This window comes from Daphnia magna, linkage group LG3, assembly GCF_020631705.1.
Source record: "Daphnia magna isolate NIES linkage group LG3, ASM2063170v1.1, whole genome shotgun sequence".
Classification (NCBI taxonomy): Eukaryota; Metazoa; Arthropoda; class Branchiopoda; order Diplostraca; family Daphniidae; genus Daphnia; species Daphnia magna.
Genome location: NC_059184.1, coordinates 4,382,760 through 4,404,949, shown reverse-complemented (window position 1 = coordinate 4,404,949; position 22,190 = coordinate 4,382,760). Strand labels below are relative to the sequence as shown.

At 40.8% G+C, this 22,190-nt stretch overlaps 1 protein-coding gene and 3 long non-coding RNA genes across 13 annotated transcripts; 2 read left to right on the top strand and 2 right to left on the bottom strand.

Annotated features, from left to right (window-relative positions):
* The first annotated feature begins 1,699 nt into the window (after positions 1-1,699).
* LOC116918797 (fibroblast growth factor receptor 2) lies at positions 1,700-13,888 on the top strand. 3 transcript variants are annotated; one of them, XM_032924565.2, is made up of 14 exons: positions 1,700-2,149; positions 5,093-5,325; positions 7,381-7,531; positions 7,638-8,050; positions 8,127-8,315; positions 9,567-9,763; positions 10,256-10,394; positions 10,488-10,644; positions 10,713-11,068; positions 11,140-11,358; positions 11,439-11,584; positions 11,673-12,007; positions 12,111-12,216; positions 12,305-13,888. In XM_032924565.2, exons 2-14 carry the CDS (start codon positions 5,262-5,264, stop codon positions 12,398-12,400), a joined length of 2,568 nt encoding a protein of 855 aa, XP_032780456.2. In that variant the 5' UTR covers positions 1,700-2,149; positions 5,093-5,261; the 3' UTR covers positions 12,401-13,888. The 3 variants fall into 3 exon arrangements, with proteins under 3 accessions (XP_032780456.2, XP_032780458.2, XP_045027063.1); XM_032924567.2 differs by having other exon boundaries at positions 1,701-2,149; positions 11,442-11,584; XM_045171128.1 differs by lacking the exon at positions 9,567-9,763 and adding an exon at positions 9,052-9,242 and having other exon boundaries at positions 1,702-2,149.
* Positions 13,889-16,632: 2,744 nt separating this feature from the next.
* LOC116918795 lies at positions 16,633-17,622 on the bottom strand. The gene is made up of 4 exons (XR_004391653.2): positions 17,431-17,622; positions 17,290-17,368; positions 16,915-17,187; positions 16,633-16,837 (listed from the first exon to the last, which is right to left on the bottom strand). It is a non-coding gene; the product is annotated as an uncharacterized LOC116918795 (long non-coding RNA).
* A 262-nt stretch (positions 17,623-17,884) lies between these two features.
* On the top strand, positions 17,885-18,435 carry LOC116918794. Of its 2 annotated transcripts, none has more exons than XR_006644389.1 (3): positions 17,885-17,967; positions 18,094-18,207; positions 18,264-18,435. It is a non-coding gene; the product is annotated as an uncharacterized LOC116918794 (long non-coding RNA). The 2 variants fall into 2 exon arrangements; XR_004391651.2 differs by having other exon boundaries at positions 17,934-18,042.
* Positions 18,436-18,868: 433 nt separating this feature from the next.
* Positions 18,869-21,524, bottom strand: LOC116918793. Of its 7 annotated transcripts, XR_006644388.1 has the most exons (8): positions 21,379-21,524; positions 21,134-21,210; positions 20,993-21,070; positions 20,525-20,926; positions 20,284-20,455; positions 20,116-20,210; positions 19,723-20,053; positions 18,869-19,639 (listed from the first exon to the last, which is right to left on the bottom strand). It is a non-coding gene; the product is annotated as an uncharacterized LOC116918793 (long non-coding RNA). The 7 variants fall into 7 exon arrangements; XR_004391649.2 differs by having other exon boundaries at positions 20,993-21,210; XR_004391650.2 differs by having other exon boundaries at positions 20,993-21,171; positions 21,245-21,503.
* Between the last annotated feature and the right edge of the window lie 666 nt (positions 21,525-22,190).

Genomic DNA, 22,190 nt, shown 5'->3' with positions numbered 1-22,190 from the left:
ATATGAAACATGTTGTAAATATATATCAGGTCGTTTGGATGATTTACAATCTCGTGCAATTTTTTAAGAAAACGAAAAAAAAAAAAAAAAAAAAAAAAAAAGAAAACAAGGAAAATTATGTTAATGAAGTGAAGGAAGGCGACCAGAAAAGGTAACAGATCGAGATTGATCCCTGACATTGATTAGGGGGTGGGCACAGATGTATATAGCGGACGTCTCCTTTGATTAATGAAGTTTCAATTTATTATCTCTTTTCGTGTGATGAATATCGTATCAAAAGAACCGATCTCTCCCGATAAAATCACGTGCACAATTGCTGCTAGATTTTTATGTAACTGCACGCGTATCTATTATTAAAATGTGAAAGAAACAAGACAACTTCTACCTTGATTTGCATAAAAATGTTTCGAGTCTCGTTTGTATTTACCCTTTCTTTTTTTTTTTTTTTTTGCTTTTTTCTTTGCTTCTCTCGTTTTTCTACGTCTTATTTTCTAGCCCCCCACCTTGGTATTTACCTTTTGGTAACAGTCGTTTATATTTTGGGAAGTTTTGGAACGTTATCGCATTTATCTTTTTCTATTCTCCCCCGTCTTTCCAAGGGCCTGTTTCTACCTCTACCCAGTTTTTTTTTTTTTTTCTTTTCTTTTGCTACATCTACCCTCTTCAAACTGATTACGTTTTGTGTTTATGAAAAGTCGTCGAACCTTCTGCATAGCCAGGGGTCCTGTCCAATTTCTTTTTTTCCTTACCGTTCCCGTTGTTGTTTCTTTTTCTCTCGATGTTGTTGTAGGGCACACACTTTGAGATGATAAAGTGACCCTAGTTTTTTATCCTTATCCAATACGTTATCACCCATATTTCTTTTTTGTCTCAGCGGTGTCTGTTTCTCCCGTGCCGCTGTCGTATACACATGCAAGGGGACTTAACCAAACAGATAAATGCGTATTCACACACGTAGGAACAGGTTTCGAATCTAGCATCCCCAAAAGAAATTGTTCCAAAGGTTTTCGAGACGTGGTTCGAAGGTCGTACACAACATCAACTAATGTAGGACGTGCGACATAGGCTTTTTTTTTTATGATTTGTTTGTAGGTTTCCAAGTCGAAATAATTGACGCGATACACACGGTCGTAGCAACGAGACACGAACTAAAACACACACAAAAAAGTGCGCACAAACGAGAAACAAGAGAGAGAGCTCAAAAGGAAGTCACTTCCTTTTTGATGGCGACGCTATAACGAGACGAGGAAATGCCGAGCACATTTTTGTTGCATTTGTTTCCAGACGCCAGCTGGAAATAGAAAATGTCTCTTTACTTTTCACGATGTGTGTAGATGGAATCCCAGATACCCGCCAAACCTTATACCAATAGGTGGCTCTGTGTTTTCTTTTCTTCTTTTTCTTTAAAAAAAAAAATACACATATAAATTTAATTAAACAACAAATGGCCAAATAAAAAAAAGCCGATAAACTTTTAATAGTGTGTCCATCAAATTGTGAATATCTGTCTCTAAATATAGGTAGAGAAGACGGAGAGAGAGAGTTAAGGAGAAAAACGAAACATGATTGGTCGGTCGACGGGGGATACGTGTGTATCCGCCAGAGGGCTGATGAGCACAGTTTGTCCCCATGCAGTTTTGGGGAGAGAGAGAGAAAAAAAAAAGAGGGGGCCCCCTTCGCACACACACACAGCATCTCGTGGTTAAGGTCGGTGGAGAGGCGGGAGCCAAAATCAGTCGCGCCGCAGATCGCCTACAGTACGCACACGTTTTTCCATTCGTCTCCTGTTGAGTTTTGTCTTTTTCTATCTTTAGCTTCACGCCAAAGACGAAATAGAAAACATTGGAAAAGACAAGAAAGTTGAAAAGAAACACACACAAAAAAAAAAAAAACCTTCATCGACTTGTGTATGATTGGCACTTGTTTTTTCTTTCGTGGTAGCTGAGTGTGCTCATCGAAGAAGTTGAGTGCATGTGGTTGAAATTGTAAGTGAACGTGTGTCGAGACATCGTCAAAGCATAAAGTGTCGAGATATTGAAGAAGCTGCTGACTCGTTTTCTGTACGGATATTTTCTTGCCATCTTCTTCGTGTTTCGGGAAAAGTTGACTACATCATCAAATGACGACTATCCGTGATCAAGCACATCAGGTGAGATTTATTCGCTTTCTAGTTTAGTCACAGCAATCCGGGAGCGTGAGAAACTACCAGTCTTTTCTTGCCGTTTGATGATTGTTGTATGGTTCGCGAAAAGAAGAAGAGATTTGGTTGAAGAGAATAAGTTGAAAGTAAGAAGAAAGAAAAGAAAAAGATGGAATATCATCATTAAAAGCCATTCGTCATCACGGGGCAAAGCTTTTTGTGTGTATCATGATTACAGGGGGCTGGCAGCAGAAGTCTATTGTCGCCATCTTGAAGGAGCTCGTATTGAATTTAGTGCCGTTTCATTTCGATAGACGGGAGATGTTTTATTTTTAAATTTTACTATTTTCTTGTTTTGTTTCACGTGTTTTTGTTTGGTCACATGCCTGACTGCAATCTGAGTGCACACGAGAGGGCGAATCCGTTTCGGTTATCTTGTTTTGTCGGTGAACAATTTTCTGGGTCGAACCGAGCGTAACACGAGTCTTTTATTATTGGCTGAAAAAAATAAAAAATAAAGGAAGAGCCCCGATTTTCATCCATTTTTTTTTATTCCGTTAATATTTAGGGTGGTTTTGACCTATTGTCCAGTCGAAAAGATTGTTGGCCTCCCGATTTTGTGGTTCAATGGCGCCATATAGTTCTACCACCACGTTCCGACCACTCTACCCAACCTCTATCAACCCCCTACCTCTTCTGTCTCAAGGAAACCATGTTGCCTTCTTTTTTTTTTCATCTTCCACATTTTCAGAAAAAAAAATAGCCTTTTTTTCTTTTTCTCTTTCTTTCTTGTTGCTGTAGTTATTGGCCTTCCACCAGAAGTTGTGGGTGATGTTTCCAGGCTAGAAGGAGGGGATGAGCAAAGTTGAAAATGAGAAACACTTGTTGTAAAAAAAAAAAAAAAGATGAAGAAGACGAAGAAAGATGGACGAAAAATGCTATGTGAAGATGAGTTTGAAACAAACGGGAGGGTAGTCAGTCATGCGGGCGTTGGGGAAGGCGAGGAGCAACAGGCATAATGAATCGTGTGCGTAGGAGACGTGGACAACGAAAGTGAAGTAAAATTTGGCCAGCAAAAGTCGATTAGATTTACTGTTTCAAAGGGAGGTGAAAGAAACAAAGCGAGAAGAAAAAAACTAGAAACCCTATTGGCGAAAAGGTTCTTTAGGGGGGGGGGGGGCACCTGTCTGTCCGTCTGACACGAGCCATGCATCTCATTTGCATAGGATTCTGATTTGTAACGAGCATCGGCCGTCTGATGGGACGACTATCAAAAACTCTTGGCCGAGCGTTTTGTATAAATCATTTTTACAAGTGAACGTTTGTAGTCCAATCCTGACGCTCAGACGCATATCGAGGCCAATTGCTTTATGACTTTTGAATTGAGAAACACGAAGAAATTTCAAACAAAAACGGTGTTGTTCTGGGAACAAGAAAAGGGGCCTTGTAGTTTTATCCCAACCACCGCGACATCCATCATCTTTTTCTTTTCTTTTTTTTTTTTATGTTCTTCGTACATTCATATGCACATTCTCGAGTTATCACGTCATTTGTTCTTATATTGCAGTCGAACATTGCCAAACTGTTTTATTCGGAAATATGAGATGGACGGTGATTAAACAAAAATCAGCCATGTTTTCACTTAAAACTGTTTTTTTGGGGGGTGGGGGGAGGTCAGAAAGTGCCGATTTTTTTCTTTCTCTAGTTAAACGAAGGCGGCCATCTTCTTTTCCCCCATCAAAAACAAAAATGCTGGTCAGTATAAGAGAAAGAGAAGAAAAAAAAAAGGGCGGGCGATTCAAAATGATAGGGGAGGAGGGCGAAACAAGAAGATGAGAAAAAGCAAACGAATAAACTATAACCTCAGTGGGGTTGTATATACCAGAAGAGAAGCACCTTTGACCTTACCGGCCATCGGTCTTTTTCCTTCTTGTACACTCACAACTTTTTTAAATTTTGTTCTCTCCCCCCTCCCTCCATCTGGTCAGGAGAAGATGGATTCTGACTTTTTCAAGTCTCCTCCCCCGCCCTGCTATTATTTCCAATCGACACCCCAAATACGCTCATGACTATGATTATCAATTTCGTGTGTTTTTTATTTTTTTTCCTTCTTCTTCTCCACCCTCGGCACGAAATTGTTATAATTTCTGCTGTCTTGTTTTCATAGCCTTTCTACGTGCCTTGGCTTCTCCAGCCCAACTTCTTTCCTTCTCATGTTGTAACACGAAACGGAGAATTTTCTGGCACTTGTTTGTGTGTGTGTGTGTGGGTGTCTCTAAAAATACTACGCACGAGAATAATCCCATCGTCATTTTTGCTTTCTCGCTAAAAAAAAATCCATTAAAAAAAGAAAGAATTGAAATTTAAAAAAATATGTATAATAATAAAAAGTGAGATGGAAAACAGGTCCATTTGATCCATGGGGATCCGTTTCTTTTATTTTATAGAGCAACGCAATCACTTGTATTGCATGGTCGAGTCAAACGCGGCACCGGTCGGAATGTTTTTGACACGTTAGATGGTGTTGGGGCACGCGCTCTTGAATTGTCCTTTTGTATTTTTGCCGTCGAAAGAAGATGAAGAAACGTTTCCGACGATCGACCTTAAAACCCCTTTAGTCTTTATTGTCGTAAAAGCCAAAAAAAAAAGGCTAAGGCCTACCAGCCTTTTCGGCTGACTGGGTCGCGGTAAAGTACCGACAGGGTGGGGCGTCTCGCCACTGATTTATTTATAGGGGTCAGGTGGATCTTCTTACCTGTAAAAAAAAAAAGGGGGAGAGTCTGGAGGACCCCCTGATATTGTGGCCTTATTTCGGGGTTCCATCCAGTCGCGGACATTTTTTTTTCCTCCTCCATATTTATACGTGTGTGTGTGTATGTGTGTGTAGCAATAGGATTTCTTTTTTCTTTGAATTTTGAAATAATACAAATTTGTGTGTGTTTCCCCCCGCAGATGTTTTGATTGGAGGCAGCGCGTCGCGCCTTTTTGGAAGATTCTTCCTCTTTATCTTTTTCATCCCGACTTCTGAACTCATCCATCCCTTATTTTCTGATTGCCTCTGGAAGAAGAAAAACATAAAGAAAATATTGAAGGGGTCCGCGCCATCTTCAACGACTACAAGATGGACCGGATATTCTTCTTGTCTGCCTTGATTGTGATTGCCGTCGCCGCGCCGACACAGCGATGTAAGTTTGCCACCCTCATTTTTATTTGTTTTGTCTTTGAAAAAAATGTATGATTTCCAATTTCTTTCCCAACTGGTGTGACTCTGTGTGATGTGAGACTTCCTGGCTGAATCTCAAGGCACCAGGAAATTGCGTGTTTAGTCGACGTAGTCTTTCCTCTTTTTTCGAGCCTCAATGAACAATTAGCCAATGTCAATCATGTTTGCTTGTCTTTCTATAAAAACCACGACGGGGATTAACCAACGAGTAGAAAGTGACGGGCCCTTTTGTTTGTGAAGGGGGGGAAATGATCGATTCCGACGCCGTCTGACGTGCCGAATCGCCAAACAAGAACGGAAATAATGAGGTTTGGCTGAGCGTGTTGCATGATGGCGGTCTCGCCATTTGCCAACCCTTATGAGGAAGGAATTCTTTGATTGATTCTAATCAAAGAGAAAACGGACGCTGCGAAGAAAGAAAGAAAGGAAAAAAAAAGAAAAAGAAAAGAGGAATGACGAAGATGATGATTCTGGCGGGTAACGCCCCGTCACGGACGACTACCTTGTCTGAAGAATAAATCGAACAGAGGAAAGAATTAAACTGTATTCTTAAATATAGGGTTAAAAGTAATAGAAGAATAGCAAACCATAAACGAAATGGGGAACCTGTGGGTGCTGTAAAGAAGAAGAAAAAGAGAAGGAAGAACAATTTTTTTTCGTTTTCCCAACAACGATGTTGGGGCGACATGTTTCCCAGAGGGCGCTGATGGACGTCATTAAATATAGATGCACGGAGGAGGGTTCCGATGAGGAGAGGATATGTATGACGGAGGGAAAGGAAAATAACTTTCGTTTTAAAAGAAAATGTGCTTTTATTTTTATTTATTTGCGTAGGGAAATTTTTTGTTTGAATTTAATTTATGCGTTTTTTTTTAGTTGTTCCCTTGTAACGTAGAGCGGTGGTTTTGTTGGTTGCCGTGCCAGTCGAGGTGTCTTTCTAATTTGCTGGAAATGGCTCCCAGGTGTCAGTCGTGTGTGCACTGTGCGGTGAGCGGCGATGTGTGTTACACACACACACACACACACCCATTTGAATAAATTCTCGCGTTAGATACTCTTTCTTTTGTTATCGAGTTCCCTCGAATCAGTTTCTAGCCGCCCAAGTCACGTGATTCAGCAGAGCCCTCATCTTGACTCCGTTTCTACGATGGCAGTGACGCCATCAGAATTCTTTTTGTTTTTGAAATATCCTTTATACAAAAAAAAAAAATACGTTTTCAAGCCTTGCTTTTTTCGTTATTTATTCGGGGATGATGCAATGGAAATCTCTTTTTTCTTACCTCTGTTAACTGCGGTCGGAGCCGATAGAAGAGGAGCCCCATCGCTTGAAATTGACCATTGTCTCTTACCTCCCTTTCTTTGGGGGGCTTCTCATCCCTACGTGTTTCTATTGTCTCGGGTAGGCAAACTCTTCTTTTAATTTACAACACCCTTAATTTTTTTCTTTCTCTCCTCTTTTTCGTGCTTAACCTCTGGTTAAGAAATGCTGATGATTTTTTTTTTCTTCTTGGGAAAATCGATGGAATGAGGGGTTCTTTTTCGTAGAATAGACACCACATCGTTGATTGGTTCCCCTTATCTTCTAGCCCCCCCTAAAAAAAAAAATCGGTTTCAAATGTTGATGAGAAAAATAGTGATGAGACCGGTCGAAATACTCGCGATTTGGCATGTTGTAGAAACTCTTATTAGTCGGCCTCTCTACGAAAAGAAAGAAGAAAGATCAAAAGAATCGTTTTCTCCTTGCATCCTCCACTTTAAACATGACAAGGCTTTGTACTCGAATACTGTTAAATAACAGTTTCGAATTACCTATTATGAAAAGTAATAGGTTTGGGACGCGCGAGGTTAACCGCTTTTCTTCATTGTATTATTCTCTTGTCAGCCTCTTTTCTAGCCCCCCCTTTTTTTTCTTTGTGAATCTTTGTCTATCCGGTTCAACCGCAGCGTGATGTTGGTTTTCGATCATAGTCCCACTCATTTTCATTTGTTGTCTCGTTTTTTATTTTCATTTTACCAGACGAAGAAGTGGAAGTCTATGAAGGCGACACGGTCAAATACGATTGCCCGTCTGGATTGACGCAACTGGCCGGCAACGGGGTCGAATGGTACCACAACGACGTCAGAGTGGATCCTCGTCAGCATTCGCGAGTCCGTTACGCGAGAAAGAAGTGCGTACCTAATTCATTTTCAATCTCGCCTATTCATCCCAAAAGAAAACGGGTGTTCTGAAAATGTTAACTAAACGTTCGTGATTGCAATTTTTTTTAATAATAGGAATTCGATCGCCATATCGTACGTGGAGTCTAGGGATGGCGGAGCGTGGTCCGTCCGCCCGAAGAGCATCCGTTTGATGGATCCAGCGCCCAAAATGACGCCCTGGTGTAATTTCACCGTCATCGTTAAAATGGACGATGACGATGTTGACTCCACAGCCGCTGAAGAGCTGCAGAGTGACCAGGCCAATGAAGATTACCGTCCCCATTCGCTGTTTAGCACTCCATCGCTTCATCCGGAAGAAGAGGAAAGCGATTTCCCAATGGCTGACGATGATGTGTCGGGTTCGACTAGCTCGGCCACGGACGGAGAACCGCTGTCTCCCAGTTTCATCCGCATCAAGAAAATGGAAGCCATCATGTCGCAAGTGAAGCCGGCAGGATCTACCGTTACGTACAAGTGCCCAGCTGACGGTATGTTGCAAACGATAAAAAAAGAAAATGCGTTTCTCGAGTTTCGAAACTGACCTTATGTGCCCTCCCGCAACAGGATATCCCAAACCGGTGATAGTGTGGACGAAGGACGGCGGTCCGATCAAACGCCACTTGGGCTCGGCCAAGGCTCAAAAGTGGTCGCTAGAGCTGGAGGATGCTACCACCTACGATTCGGGAAACTACACTTGCACCGTGTCCAACGCGCACGGCTCCATCTCGTTTACTTTCAAGCTCCTCATTCAAGGTATTGTATTTTTATTTTATTTTATCAAATTGTTTATTGCTTGATAGACTCGCAGCTGGTGGTAGTAGGAAAAAAAAAAGGGGGTGGGCGAGGTTAAAGTTCTGTACCTGTATGTGGGCAGTGACCACATGGCATTTACCATACAAATGTCTTTAATGTCGCAATACGTAACGCCGTTATTATTTTGTATATTTTTACGGGCGGAAGGTGAGTCTACTAACAACTGTGCACGTAACGTACGCCGGTCGCATGTGCAATGGCCGTTCGTAACACTAACCGCATCGGCTTTGGGGCTTCGTGATGGTACCGACGGGCATCGTTGGAACTTGTTCAATTATTCAATTATTTACTGATAGTTGGTTGGTTGTACTTTTTTTTTTTTTCTTCTCCAAGACGAAGAAAAAAAAAAGTAATTCCCTGTACCGCCTACGTGAGAATAAATCACGCTGTGGACAATCAACCAACCCTTTCCTCGTACTCTGATGGCGTTGCTTCCAATAATAAACAACCGCCTCGTTTGCTGGTTGACGAAGTTGAAATTGACGAATCAATAGTGTCCGTCACGAAGACAGCATGACGAAACACACACACATTTTATTTATTTTATTTTATTTTACCACGTGGATACCTTCCGTGTGTGTATATTTTTGTGTGTGTGCTGAAATTGTGTTTGTTGCATGGAATGAACTTGACTGATGCATGTTTTCTCTCCGGTATTTTGCGCCTGCGTACGCAGAACGCTTCCCGCACAGGCCGTACATCACGGAAATGCGCAATTCAACTGTTTCCGTCGGCGGAACGGTGTCGATTGAATGCCGCGTTATGTCCGACCTGACGCCTTTCGTCCAGTGGTACAGGCACTTCACCGACGACAATGGCTCCTACGTCAACGACACTGCAGGCACACCTATCGGCAACGTTTTGCAGGTGAGTCTTGTCCTTTCATAATGGACGCGCGGAATGCATTTCTCTCTTAAGCGCATGTTGAGAGTGTGACAAACACCCAAAAAAAAGTATGTCACAAGTGGCGGTCACAGCCAAAGCACAGCTCCCTCGACACATATTCGATTTAGAGCTCGTAAGGTAGGCGTTCATTGGCTCCGGGGGTATTTATAGTTGTTGGAAATTATGACGAGGCTGTCGCCATGAATGTTGTTGTTTTTTGTGTGTGTGTGTGTATGTCCCTCCCACCTGGCCCCGTCATTTGACAAATTATAAAAATCGAAACGCATTTCGTCCTGCTACCCCCAGAGCGCTTCCTTCACAAGCCGGTGATTAGCGACGAGCTGAAGAATACGACAGTTGCGGAGGGCGACCAAGCCACGCTGGTCTGCCGCGTCACCTCGGAATTGCATCCTCATTTCTTCTGGGTTAAGCACTATCAAGTGAATGGCTCCTACGAGGATGAGAATGGAACGGCTTATTACCGCCGCGTCAACCCAATTCAGGTTTCCATCCGCACGAAAATCGCAACGCCTTGCGGAATGCTGCACTCGAGCATCTGTCCTCTTTCTCTCTGTTTGCCTTCTCCCTTTATTTTTTTTTATTTTTTATTTTTTTTTTGCATTTCATTCCATTCAGAAAACTGTCAAACGTCAGATTCCATTGGTCCATCTATTTGGAATTGAAGAGAAAAAAACTGTCAGTTCCCAAATTGACAATGTGTCATCCTTCTATTAGACACTCTGCAAAGAGCTGCTCGAATCCACCGTTAGATGTCTCTGATCCCTTGCATCCACTAACTCTCCTTTTTTAACGCTCCCCGAAAGAAAGAGGAAAACAAAAAAAAAAAAGAATTGCACGGCGTACTCCCAAAATAAAAACAGCATGAGAACGAAAAGAGATTGCACGTCTTTTAATTATATTGCACGACTTGGCACGCAATGCCGATTTGAGAAATGTGTTGTTCTAAAAATAATTTATTTTTTGTATCAACACAGTTGGATGAAGACGGTGAGGTGAATAACGACCATCAAGTGCTGCGGCTAGAAAACGTGACTAAAGAGGATGCCGGTTGGTACACGTGCATGGCCGGCAATAGTTTGGGCATGTCGTACCGCAGCGCTTGGCTCACTGTCGGTAAGTGGCGAAACGATGTTTGCTTGATTGATGATGATGGTGGGAAACCCCCTCAACAATGATAAACATTTCCATCGTTTTCTTTATTTGCAGTGGATCCAGAAGAAGAATCGCCCACCATTGATTATGTTTCGGAGGGTGGGATTCATCTGCAAGATCAGAAAGTGGTGATCATCTTGGCTTCCGTACTGGGATCCATCGTGCTGGCCTTCGTCGTCCTCTTTGCGACTGCCTTCCGCAAGAAATACAGGTATCAAATGATTGCTTCAAAAGTACCTAGTTCATCTCGATATCTAACAGCTATCTTCTTTTGCGTAGTCGTCAAAAACGCAACAAGTTCATGGCTCTGGAGACGGCCCACTGTATTGCACCGTGCACCAAGAAAGTTATTATCGAGCAACGGTCGGCTCTCAATGGTGTAGGCGGTGGTCTGCACGAGCCTCTGCTTTTTCCCGTCATCAAGATCGAAAAACATCGTTCAAGATTGGACACGAACATTGGATCAGTGTCCGAGTACGAACTGCCGATGGACGAGAAATGGGAATTTCCCCGTCAATCTCTCAAGTTGGGAAAATCGCTGGGCGAAGGGGCTTTCGGTCACGTAGTCCAAGCTCAAGCTGACGGAATCCTCAATGACAACGTTGTCAGAACTGTGGCTGTGAAAATGCTTAAAGGCAAGTTTGGTTTATGACTGATCAGCCGGACAAATCTGACACGTATCCTTTTTTTTTTTTTTTTTTAACAGAAGGCCATACCGACACGGAACTGATGGATCTCGTCTCCGAAATGGAGATGATGAAAATGATCGGCAAGCACAACAACATTCTGAACCTACTCGGTTGCTGCACTCAAGGCGGCCCTCTGTACGTCATTGTGGAATTTGCGCCGTACGGCAACTTGCGTGATTTTTTGCGCCAGCATCGACCCAGCTCTGGTTATGAACGCGCCATTGGACAACTCGGATGTACGATCCTTTTCTTTATTATTCATTGGACACTCTATGAAAGAACGTTAGACTGATGATGTTTTATGGTTTCCGTTTAGTAGGGAAGCTTGGCAATACGTCATACGAACACCCGATCGAGTTTAACAACGGTTGTCGGATGAGTCAGGACACGCTGACGCATAAAGATCTCATCTCGTTTGCTTACCAAGTGGCGCGTGGAATGGATTACCTTGAATCGAAAAAGGTATGATTCATTGCCAGCCCCGTCTGTTGCGGATGTTGTTTGACAACAACACTGTATCTAATTGCCTGTGTTTTCCCCATTATTGCAGTGTATTCACCGTGATTTGGCCGCGAGGAACGTGCTGGTCAGCGAAGATTATGTCCTGAAGATTGCCGATTTTGGTTTGGCCCGCGACGTGCATATGCACGAGTACTATCGCAAGACGACTGACGGCCGTCTGCCTGTCAAGTGGATGGCGCCAGAAGCTTTGTTTCAGCGCGTCTACACCAGTCAGTCGGACGTCTGGTCTTTCGGCATTCTCCTCTGGGAGATTATGACCCTGGGCGGCACGCCTTATCCATCAGTACCCAATATCGAGCGGCTGTTCCAGCTTTTGCGCGACGGTCACCGCATGGAGAAGCCAGTCAGTTGCTCCCTCGAAGTGTAAGTTTGGATTTTTTTGGTTTTGGTTTTGTGTTTTTTTCTTTTTCCTTTTAAATTTCCATTTCGTGCAGCAAGTTCTGACTTCCATTTGATTCAATTTCAGCTATTTACTGATGCGTGAATGCTGGCAATACAATCCCATGGAGCGGCCCACTTTCGGCGAACTTGTAGACGACCTGGACAGAATCTTGACACTCACGTCTAACGAGGTACGTTTTTTCCCCCCGTCATTAGACGTGATCCGGAATCAGTGAACTAATCAATTGCGTCTTTACTTTGTTGTGTCTGTCATTTTAGGAATATCTGGAGTTGGGTTTTGAATCTGCCGAGACACCACCCAGCAGCCCTGAAAATTCCGACTGTCGAACGCATTTTACCGTCTCGACGGTTTGATTGTCGCCCCTCTCTGGAGCTGTTTTCCCCCTTTTTCGATCTTTTGCTTGGACTATTCCCTCGCCGTCTCTTCCATCCTCTCCCCCTTATGCGGATATGGCGCACTACGAACAAGTTCTACCGTAACACCTACGCCAAACGAGAGGGCAATGAAGAAGATGAAACCGCCAACACTGATAACAAAGTACATAGGAATGGCGTGACTTGCAACACCGTTACCATTAGGTTGAGCACATTCACTCTACCGTCTGCGATCAAATCTGGCAGAACTACGCCTACCCCCCTCTTCAAGGGACAGCGTCACGCATAAAGTGAGGGGGTGCTCCTACCGAGGAATATCCAAGTAGGATGCCAACTTAGTAAAGAAAAAAAAAAGAAAGAAAGAAAGAAATGTTTCAACTACAGCGTGCCATGTAGAAACGTGCCTTGCATTATGGACTAAACTGGCGAAACGTGACTCGAGTGGTTTAGTCTCAGGGAAAGAAGATGTTGGGGAAAACGAAAGGAGCTAATTTGCGCTGGATAAGAAGTTTGCGTGGACTCGGTGAGAACCATCTAGCGTCCACTATACTCTCTAATGTATCCAGAAGAAAAAATTTGTGAAGATAGAAAAAGAAAAGAATTCTCTCGTGCCTTCTCGATGCGCAAAATGTTTTTTTGTATGATCCCGATCCCGTCAGGCGCGTGCGGTGGGCATACGCATTTTCATTGTGTTGGGATTTAGTTGTTTATGATTTCTGTTTTTGGCAAGTCCTAGTCACACGTCTGTTCATTTGAGAGAGCCTAAATTGATTCGTTTGAGGAAAAAGAAAAAAACAACAACAAAAACAATCGAGTCAGGTGCGTTCATTTCTGAACTTGGGCTTTCTGTTGCATCAACACCACATACATTACAATACATATAGGAAATTCGATGTCCATTAAATAATCATTTTATATTATATATAATCCTGGCCTCGTTCTTTTGTGCCTTTTGTTTTTCAATGTCATGTACAGTTTTTGTCTTTTGTATATGTAGAAGACCCAGTCGTATCCCCCTTTTTCTGGTGATTCCTCGCTCTCTTCAGCTGGCCACCTTGTCTCTTTCTTGCCCCTTTTTGAAACCAGAAACAAGAAGAAGATAGGGAAAAGTGCGCAACATTTAATCCAATCAAGTTGCACGGTTTGCCTGTTGTTCGCCCTGTATCAGTTGAAATATCATCTCGACAAATAATTTAAAAAATAACTAAATTCACTCTTTCCCCTCATTTCCCCTCCGTTTTCCATGTTATGTCAATTCCACTTCCATTTATTCGCCAAATAACTTATTTTTGTCCCACCATCAATCGATTTATTCTCTTCTGTTTGTCTTTGTGTTTGTTTCTTTCTTTTCGGTTGATCTGCTCGTCGCTTCCGACACAAATGTTCGGACCATCGTCCAAATTCGCCAACATTACAAAGGAATACAATTAAAGTTTACTTCCCGCTGTCGAGAATAAGAAAAGCAAACCTGCTTATAACCTGGCTTTTATTTTTTTTTTTTCTAGTTGTGTGTTTCCCGATAGGGATTCTTTCAAAAGCGGAACCTCTGCTATGTGAAGCCAAGAACTCGATTGACAAACTCTCGAACGACCAAACGTTTTTTCCGGGGATTTCTCTGGCGTTTCGTTTTCGAAAGTGTCAACAATGTTACTCTATGAAGTATACCAGGAGTAGTAACGCCTGCAAAACCAGTTGAGCTATGCACGTTAAGCTGCAGTCTCTCGCCAGTACGCTCCGGTATTTGACTGTTTTGGCCCGCCGAAGTGCTCCCCCTCAGTTGTTTCCCTTGTAGATCTACCCTTTTTCGCCCAGTTGTTAATCTCATTCTTTTGGAACGTTCGGATGTCGCCCAAAACAAATGGAAGGCCATTCGAGGCGTTATGCCATTTTCTGAAATTGAAAATTCAGAAAATGTATTTGTCGCGGTTAAGATCTATTCAGATTGGTACCATAAAGTATGACTGTAGGAAGGTTCAGGAAAATTTGCGATTTTTGACGATTTTCGGGTATTTTGAGCTGACCCATGGAGTCCACCCCAAATTTTTCATGTTCATGTTTTCCCCAAGTTCAAATGTTCATGAAAAATCGCGATTTTGATCAAATCCGACTTTTGGCTAAAAATACGTCATTCCAACCCCAAATTTGATAAGGATCACGAAAATTCTACTCGTTTTGTTATGGGATTATTATTTTCGGAAATATTAGCTACTTCCGGGTACTTCCGGAAAATTTTTGTGACAATCTGCAAAATGTAAAAAATGAGCTGTATTGGTCTAATAATTTCAAATACTTGTCTCCCATACGTTAGGGTGTGGTAGCTATTATTCCGTGATTTCTTGCTTTCAACACTACAGGCTGATCCTACGAGCTACGACTGTTTTACCTACAAATGTTTAGCGTTTCGTGCTGCAACTAGTAGTTGATATTCTAGGATTTTATGCCTAAAATTGGAATTCAGTTATCAGAGAATAGCAAAATTCAAGCACCTAAAAGCAAGTATTGGACTTATTTCAACATTCAAAGTAAAATATAATTTGGGGTTCTAGGTGTAAACTCTAGATGGCGTTGATGTGACAAGATTACGAGTGACAAGTTAAATGGGTGTTTGTTACGTTACCCTGTTTTGTGTTTCAAAGGATTTTTCGTCAAAAAATTTACGGTATGTTGTTATCTATTTAGTTTGCTATCGTTAGGTATACATTGAAAAGGAAACCTTTGAAATAGATTGCTATTTGTATGTGGTGGTGTTTCGCGTTGTCAGCTCTGCCAGCTGCTGAACCAGCAGCCTGCATTCCTACTATCAATGTACCACAAGGGATCCTGACACTTTAAGAAGGCCACTATTCCTTACATGAAGATCACCATCCAGTTCAAATACTGTTGACGGACCTCAAGCCTTTTGGTTAAACTTAGTGATGTGTTCTCTCGTCAGTCAACCACAGAGTCTTCATCTACTTTGTGTTGCTAACCATCAGCCCTCAACATCCCAGGTATCCAGATTTCAAAGCTTCTCTGATCCAATACACACATCTGTAACAATTTTTCTACACAGGTCTCTCTTCCTCTCTCCTTATTCTGCTGAATGTCAACATGGAATAAGGTTCATCTTCATTGCCTTACCATGGTATTTTAATTTGGTGGATTATTTGTATTTCTCATTTTTACATATAAATCTTTGTTGTATAAACAGAAAATTTTCATTGTTAATCCTTCTGTTCTTCTCACTCTTACTTAGCCAGCTAACATGGATAGGCTTTAACACCATCTCCATTTTTCGGTATTTTAATTTTCCACATTATGGAGTATTGTTGTGTTGTAACATAAAATTCTGTGATAGGACTGCAAATGTTCATCTTCCTTCGGTACAACACTGCCGTTTCGACAATTTCGGTAGTTTCGCCCCCAGTGGACCACACGCGTAAGTTAAGATATCTTTTTCGTCGTTTTATCAGACAAATGTCCTTTTCCGCCCAAAATCGTTTACTTCTTTTTTTGCCTCATTTAATCTATTTAGAACAACATTTTCTTCGTTTTCCTGTCGTTGTTGTCTACGCCTTCCCTTCATCGCGGTCTTCGTCTACGTCTTCGCCTCATCACTGTCTTCGTCGACGTCTTCGCCTCATCACTGTCTTCGTCGACGTCTTCGCCTCATCACTGTCTTCGTCGACGTCTTCGCCTCCATCTCCGTCTCGCCGTCGTCTTGGCCGTCTTTATCTACGCCATCACCTCGTCGTCGGCTTCGCCATAGGGAGTTCACCGTTGATCGTCGCCCTGGTATTGTTTTATTTTGCATTGTAATGTTTAAGTTAACCCGTTGGCTGCCACCCCGTTTGCGTCCCATTTTTTTTGTAGCTTGTAGGGACCGGCCGCAATGGCCTTCGCCGCAAGGCGCCTTAGGCAATGCACCAGTAGGGACTTCTCTTTGTCGATGCGGTGGCGGATTCCTGAGGGTGTGCATTCCCTGTAACGGATTCCGTCACCATGTCAGCCCGGACTTGTCTTCGGACAAGTTCCACCTTGTTCGCGATCCTTATGACGCGATGCGTAGTTACCGTAGTTTAAGCAACCTACGGGTTGCGTGGCCTGGCAGCCAACGGGTTAACTTAGTTAAGTGTATGTATGTTTGTGTATGTTTGTATCTACATTTATTATGTATGTAAAATAGTGGTGGAATTGTTGGGAGGAGGTGGGACAATAAAAACAATTTAAAATTTAATCAATTTTTTGTTTATTTCATTTCACCTTATCTCTTCGACTTTATCCAAATGAAAGATAAACTTAGATTATTTGTTTTCCCAAACTTATTTCACTTCCAAGTCCAACCATCTCAAGAATACTTATTTCAATCGATTTCAGTTGGTGAAACACCAGTGAATACATTTTTTCTTTGCTTCATTTGACTGTCAAATAAAATCCCTTGGCAAAAATAAAAAGGAAAAAACAACAACAAAATAACTTCACATTGTGGCATCACAAAAGGATTTAATCATTACCTTCTTTATGTCCTTTGTTTCCATTGAATGAGGTAATAATTCAGCAAACACAAGAATGATACTGGATATGTTTTATTTACATTGACAACATAACATTTGTGGCATTCCATTCTGTCACCAAGTTACTCCAACCTCAATGCAACACATCAGGTACCTCGAGTATCTCTGCAAATTAAAACTGTAAATCACTTTAAAAAAAACCAAGTCCTGGATTGAACCAAGTCGCTTAATGATTCTGTGGCCACCACAGTCCATCAGGTACATCCCAAAGACCTGAAAGCACAATTACAAAATTATGAAATTCAAAATTCAAAATTACCAAGATTCTAAGAGATTTAGATAAGGAAATAGATTATAAAAAACTGCTTTTCTTACGTATCAACTTTGGTACGAAATGGGTGTATTAGACTAACGGAGATGAAAAACGTGCTAGGAAAGCCAGACCATGCTCCTCCTTTAAAAAATTAAAATATAAGTGGCACGAGGTTTCTTTGACATGAATTTTTGCCATAATACCTTGAACAAGCCTGCATCGATCGAATTCACAAAACGCAGCTCAAAACACACGGAATCGGTGGTGAAATTTCAAGAACAGATACGTTTGTTTAAGCATCCATCCTCAGTCCGAAGCCACGCGAAATGAAACAGCTGACGGGACAGCTGACATGCCCATAAAAATTCTACGGATTTAGCTATTTCTCCCCTAGATGTCTTGAAAATATACAGCAGTGTTCAAGGCGCCACCCACTATGAAACCAAACTTGAAACCCTCTCCCTTTTCTATAAACGAGTAAGCTCGACTTTCTTTTTTAAAAAATAACTCATACTGTTTCTTCCAAGTCAAATTTAAATAAATTTTTAATATCGTCGTTGAATTTCGAATACAAATAATGTAATTTTATAGAAATATACACGTAATTGAAAAAAAAGTAAATGTCGGGCTTATTTTCCTGACAGAACTTCCGCTAGATGGAGATTAGCACAAAAATTTGATTTTACCAAACAGTTCGTCTGCTTGAGAAAAGAGTAATCTGCTTTAGGAGTCGCGTTGACGTAAGGAAATTGGTTTTTATAATTTAAATAGCAGTAAGGAAGCAAAATAAATGTTTCTTCTACCGATTTGCCAAGGTACAAGTCAAGTGGTTTACTATTCTGATCTTCTAATTTCTCATTCTGTAGGTCATGCCTTTATTGTCTAATGTTTCAAAATGTTGGTAGTGAAAAAAAACTTTGTTGTGGGTTTATGAGAAACCAAGATCCTTTTCTCAAATGGAAAAAGACTTTTCTGGTCAGGTAAATGACTACTAAACACACGAAGTTCCCTTGTGATTGATTGTAGTTTTTTTTAGATTGCACAAAAATTTTTCGAACTTTTTCCTTGCAAAAACTCTTCATTAGGATCTTGCAGTTATATCATAGTTGTCTTGTGGCTACAATGGTGTCCCTGCCATGTTTGACTGCATCTAGTTCTATTTGTAGTCTGTACAAAAAAAATTAATACAAGTATCATGAAACAACCAATAGCAAACCTGTGTATCCTTGAATATAAGATTAGGGGTGATTAATTGAATATAGTTTGATTAGTAGTTAGAGTCGCAGTTGATAAATTCGATTCCACTGTTTATTCTTGCTTTTGGTTTATATATACCATTCTCATGTGTAGTTTAGTTAAGTAAAATGGCAGCTCTTCACATGCTACTCAAAACAGTCTGCAAAGGGAACAATATGTCATCCATTTACCTTGGAAATTTCCATTTAACAATATAATTTTAAGTGTATATAGCCCATGTAAATTTACACCTAAATGTACACATTCCTCAAAGGACAAAGCAAAACAGTGAGGTTGCTAATGTGACTCATGGCTCTGTGGTTGAGCGTCGGGAAGGCATGCTGTAGAATAAATGTTCAATTCCCTACAGAGTCTAATTGAAATAAAAAATGAATTATTCAGATATTAATCGAACGCCAATATGATACTTTCAAACAGTGTTTACATGAACAAATTAAGTCAAAAGAAAGTTGTGGAAGAGGTTAAAATCATATGACTTAGTCTGTATGGGTAAACATGTAAATTCACGTATTTGAACGAAGTTTCAAGAGGACACAGACCTTGTTCAGATAAACCGTAATAGAACAAGTGCATTGCACAAGAAGAAATGCTAACTAACATATCACAAAAGTAAAAAAAAATTTAAAATTTGTTTGAACAATTCTGTAGTGATATATAACTTTTTGCGTCAACCAAGGTAGTGAGATCCACTACCTCAGTTGATTCACCGGGGAGATTACCCGGTGGGTGGCTAAGAGAAGCCGGAAGAGGATGGAAGGTTTCGGACAAGTTTTTACGTGAGCGATTAACCGTTAATTCGGATTTGTGGGTAGCCTCTTCGCCCTCCAATGATATCATAGAACTTGAGGACCCCCACGTCCCCTTTCCGGACAGCGCACTCACAACCTTTGCTGCTGATCACAGTAACGGCATGACCCGCTACGGGCTTATCACAAGTCAAGGGGAAACGGGGCCACAGAAAAGAAGGGAGCCCAGATATGCACTAAAATTTATAAAAATTTTCATATTTTATCTTCGAGATGAATCATCGACTAAAGGTAACGTGCAGGTAGCGTTCTTCGAAATTTCCACATGGAATTCCAGCCGTTATTATTTTAAAATCTCGTTCAAGTATGTACCTCTTTTGATTCAGTATGATTATTAACCTATGTAGACCTAAAGGAAACGAAACACGAATCAATATATAAACGATTGCCTATCAATATGTATTCAATAAAATTTGTGCAATCCTTCGTTACCTCTCGTTCTGGAGAACTGATAGTATTCATATTCAGCTAATGGTTTGACATGACATAGTTCGCTGCATCCTGCTCACCTCTTTGGATTTTAACATTCGTCTTGCATGGAAATCGTCTAGTCGGCATGTAGTCAATTAGTTTCCTCTTTAACACTCTGTTGATGGATGCGTTGCTGGATGGTAAGTTGCCGGACGAGGCGGGATATCTCGTGCGTTTGATCTGTTTAGATGCAGATGACTTGCTAATGCATTAAATTTCCGTTCTTCGTGCCAAGGATTTGTCGTTTGCGAGTCGATATAACTTTGAGACAAGAACAATGCATAAAAGTTTTCTATTAAAATTTTATATTAGGATTAGTATAACGTTTTTCAAAGCACAATGTTGTTTAATTACGTGAGCAATGATGACGAGGAAGTGAACAACATTCCGATGGATGCATCTGACGGTGAAGAAAATCTAACCAAAAAGCAACCACTTTCCTAATACCTCTGCAAACAACACAATAAATTGCATTTTAATTAGTTGTAATCATGGGTTTACAGACAGAAAAAACCGACAGACCTAGAACTTGAACTTTAGCCTGAGATGGTTCAAAACGTTCCACTCCATTTCAGGAGCTTTGCATCAGAATGACACACTGGAGAGGTCTGGGGAGGTCTGATGTCGCGAACGGAGAGAGCCATTTTTGGTAACAGACACATGATCGATTTCACAGTTGACATGTTATCTAAATCTGCTGTCCAATGAAGCAGGGAGGCAACGTAATTCTATATTTAAAAAATAAAAATGCCATTTTTTATACCTTCGTTAAGGTGATACCAATTTTCAAAGCAGTCCTGTGAAATTTCTCACCGAGCATGAAGAGCAATTCATCTTCAAGACAATCAGGAGCAGTCTGATTGAAGAATGCTGCTGTTGTCCTATTGTCGAAAGCATTGGAGTGACTGACGGAACGGCAGAAAATCAGGATGTAGATTTGCTGATTTTTCTGCAGCACAGAAGTGACGTCGAGGATGTATTCTTCTTCCGTGAATTACAACGAATATTTTTCCATCTCCTTCAATACTCGCTCATCCAACCGGGAAATCTGTACATTTGACGTTTAGAATTGCGACCAACCGTTTTTGCTGCGCACATTTTTCAATGCTGAGCACATTCTTCAGGCAAGCAATTTCGCAATTCTGCAAACATACTATTACAGCACCTATGACAAAAAGAAGAGGGTAAAAGTCTTCTCATTATACTCTACAATATTTATTGCCTAACATACCATGATAAGCTCTTCTTTTTTTTTTTTTTTTTTGAGTAAAGGATTGGTACATGGTTGTTTCCAAAGAGTCGTTTTTCCCTTAATATTTCTTTCACTTAAATCAGATGAAGCTAACTGTTACTCATACTACACAGTATCCACCCATTAAACTAGGAACAGCTGGTAAATGTGACTGTCAACTGGATTCAAATGAAGCAAGCAGCTGCTAGAATCGTTTGCTTTAGGGAAGACACAAAAGTGATTATTGATTACTTGGGTGAATTGAAGCTGACACAGAATGTTCTCAAAAGGTAAACAACTCTGAGTCACTGTGTTCCCAACACCATCTTGCTTTCACCATCAAGACTGAAAGGATCTGTCATTCATTAGGTATTAAATTATGGTACCTGTTAACTATTTAAAAACGCACTGAACATTTATCAGCCGGGGCTGATATATGTTTATCATTTATCTGCTGGGGGGGCCAGCAGAACACGTCTCGAACGTCGAACCCCTAACAACCAGGCTACATCTGATGAGAACCACGAATTTCTATAGCAGACGATTCACTAAACAGTGTAGCCATCTATTGATAAGATATATAGTTTTACTTGATTAATTAAGCCTGACTTTTTGTGCAAAAAGTCGGATTACAATTTTGACTTAGAATTCAATAAAACTTAACCTATTACAACCAAAATTAAAAGCTAATTCCGAATAAAATATTAGTTTTCCACTCAATTCATCGATTTTTGAATAAAATGGAATCAGAAGCGAAAACAATTAGAATCAGAAAACCCAAAAACTAAGTTTTAAAAAGGACAGTACTTTGTTATCGTTTTTTTTAAACAGTTGGTTTAACGAGAAAACAAGCAACTTAATCGAAATCAACTTTCAATTAGGATTATAACGTAATTTTCGTCGAATTCCATGAGATGTCGTTTTTTGCAGATTTTGACAAAAGTGGGAAAAAGTGGCCCTTCCCACTTTTCCATTTTTGGCCAAATTTCTACTTTCGCTTAAAATACATGATTATATTTCAGAATTGAGTGCTAATCACGGAAATCAAGTTAATTTTCTTTTGTTTGCTTGGTTTCTTAATTTTTTTTAAACTTAACGTAAACAACAAAATATAAATTGTTGGGGTGGTAACATTCTTTCTTTTCGTTTATTTTAAAACCGAGAGGAAACATTTACTTAATCGAAATTAGCGGTCAGT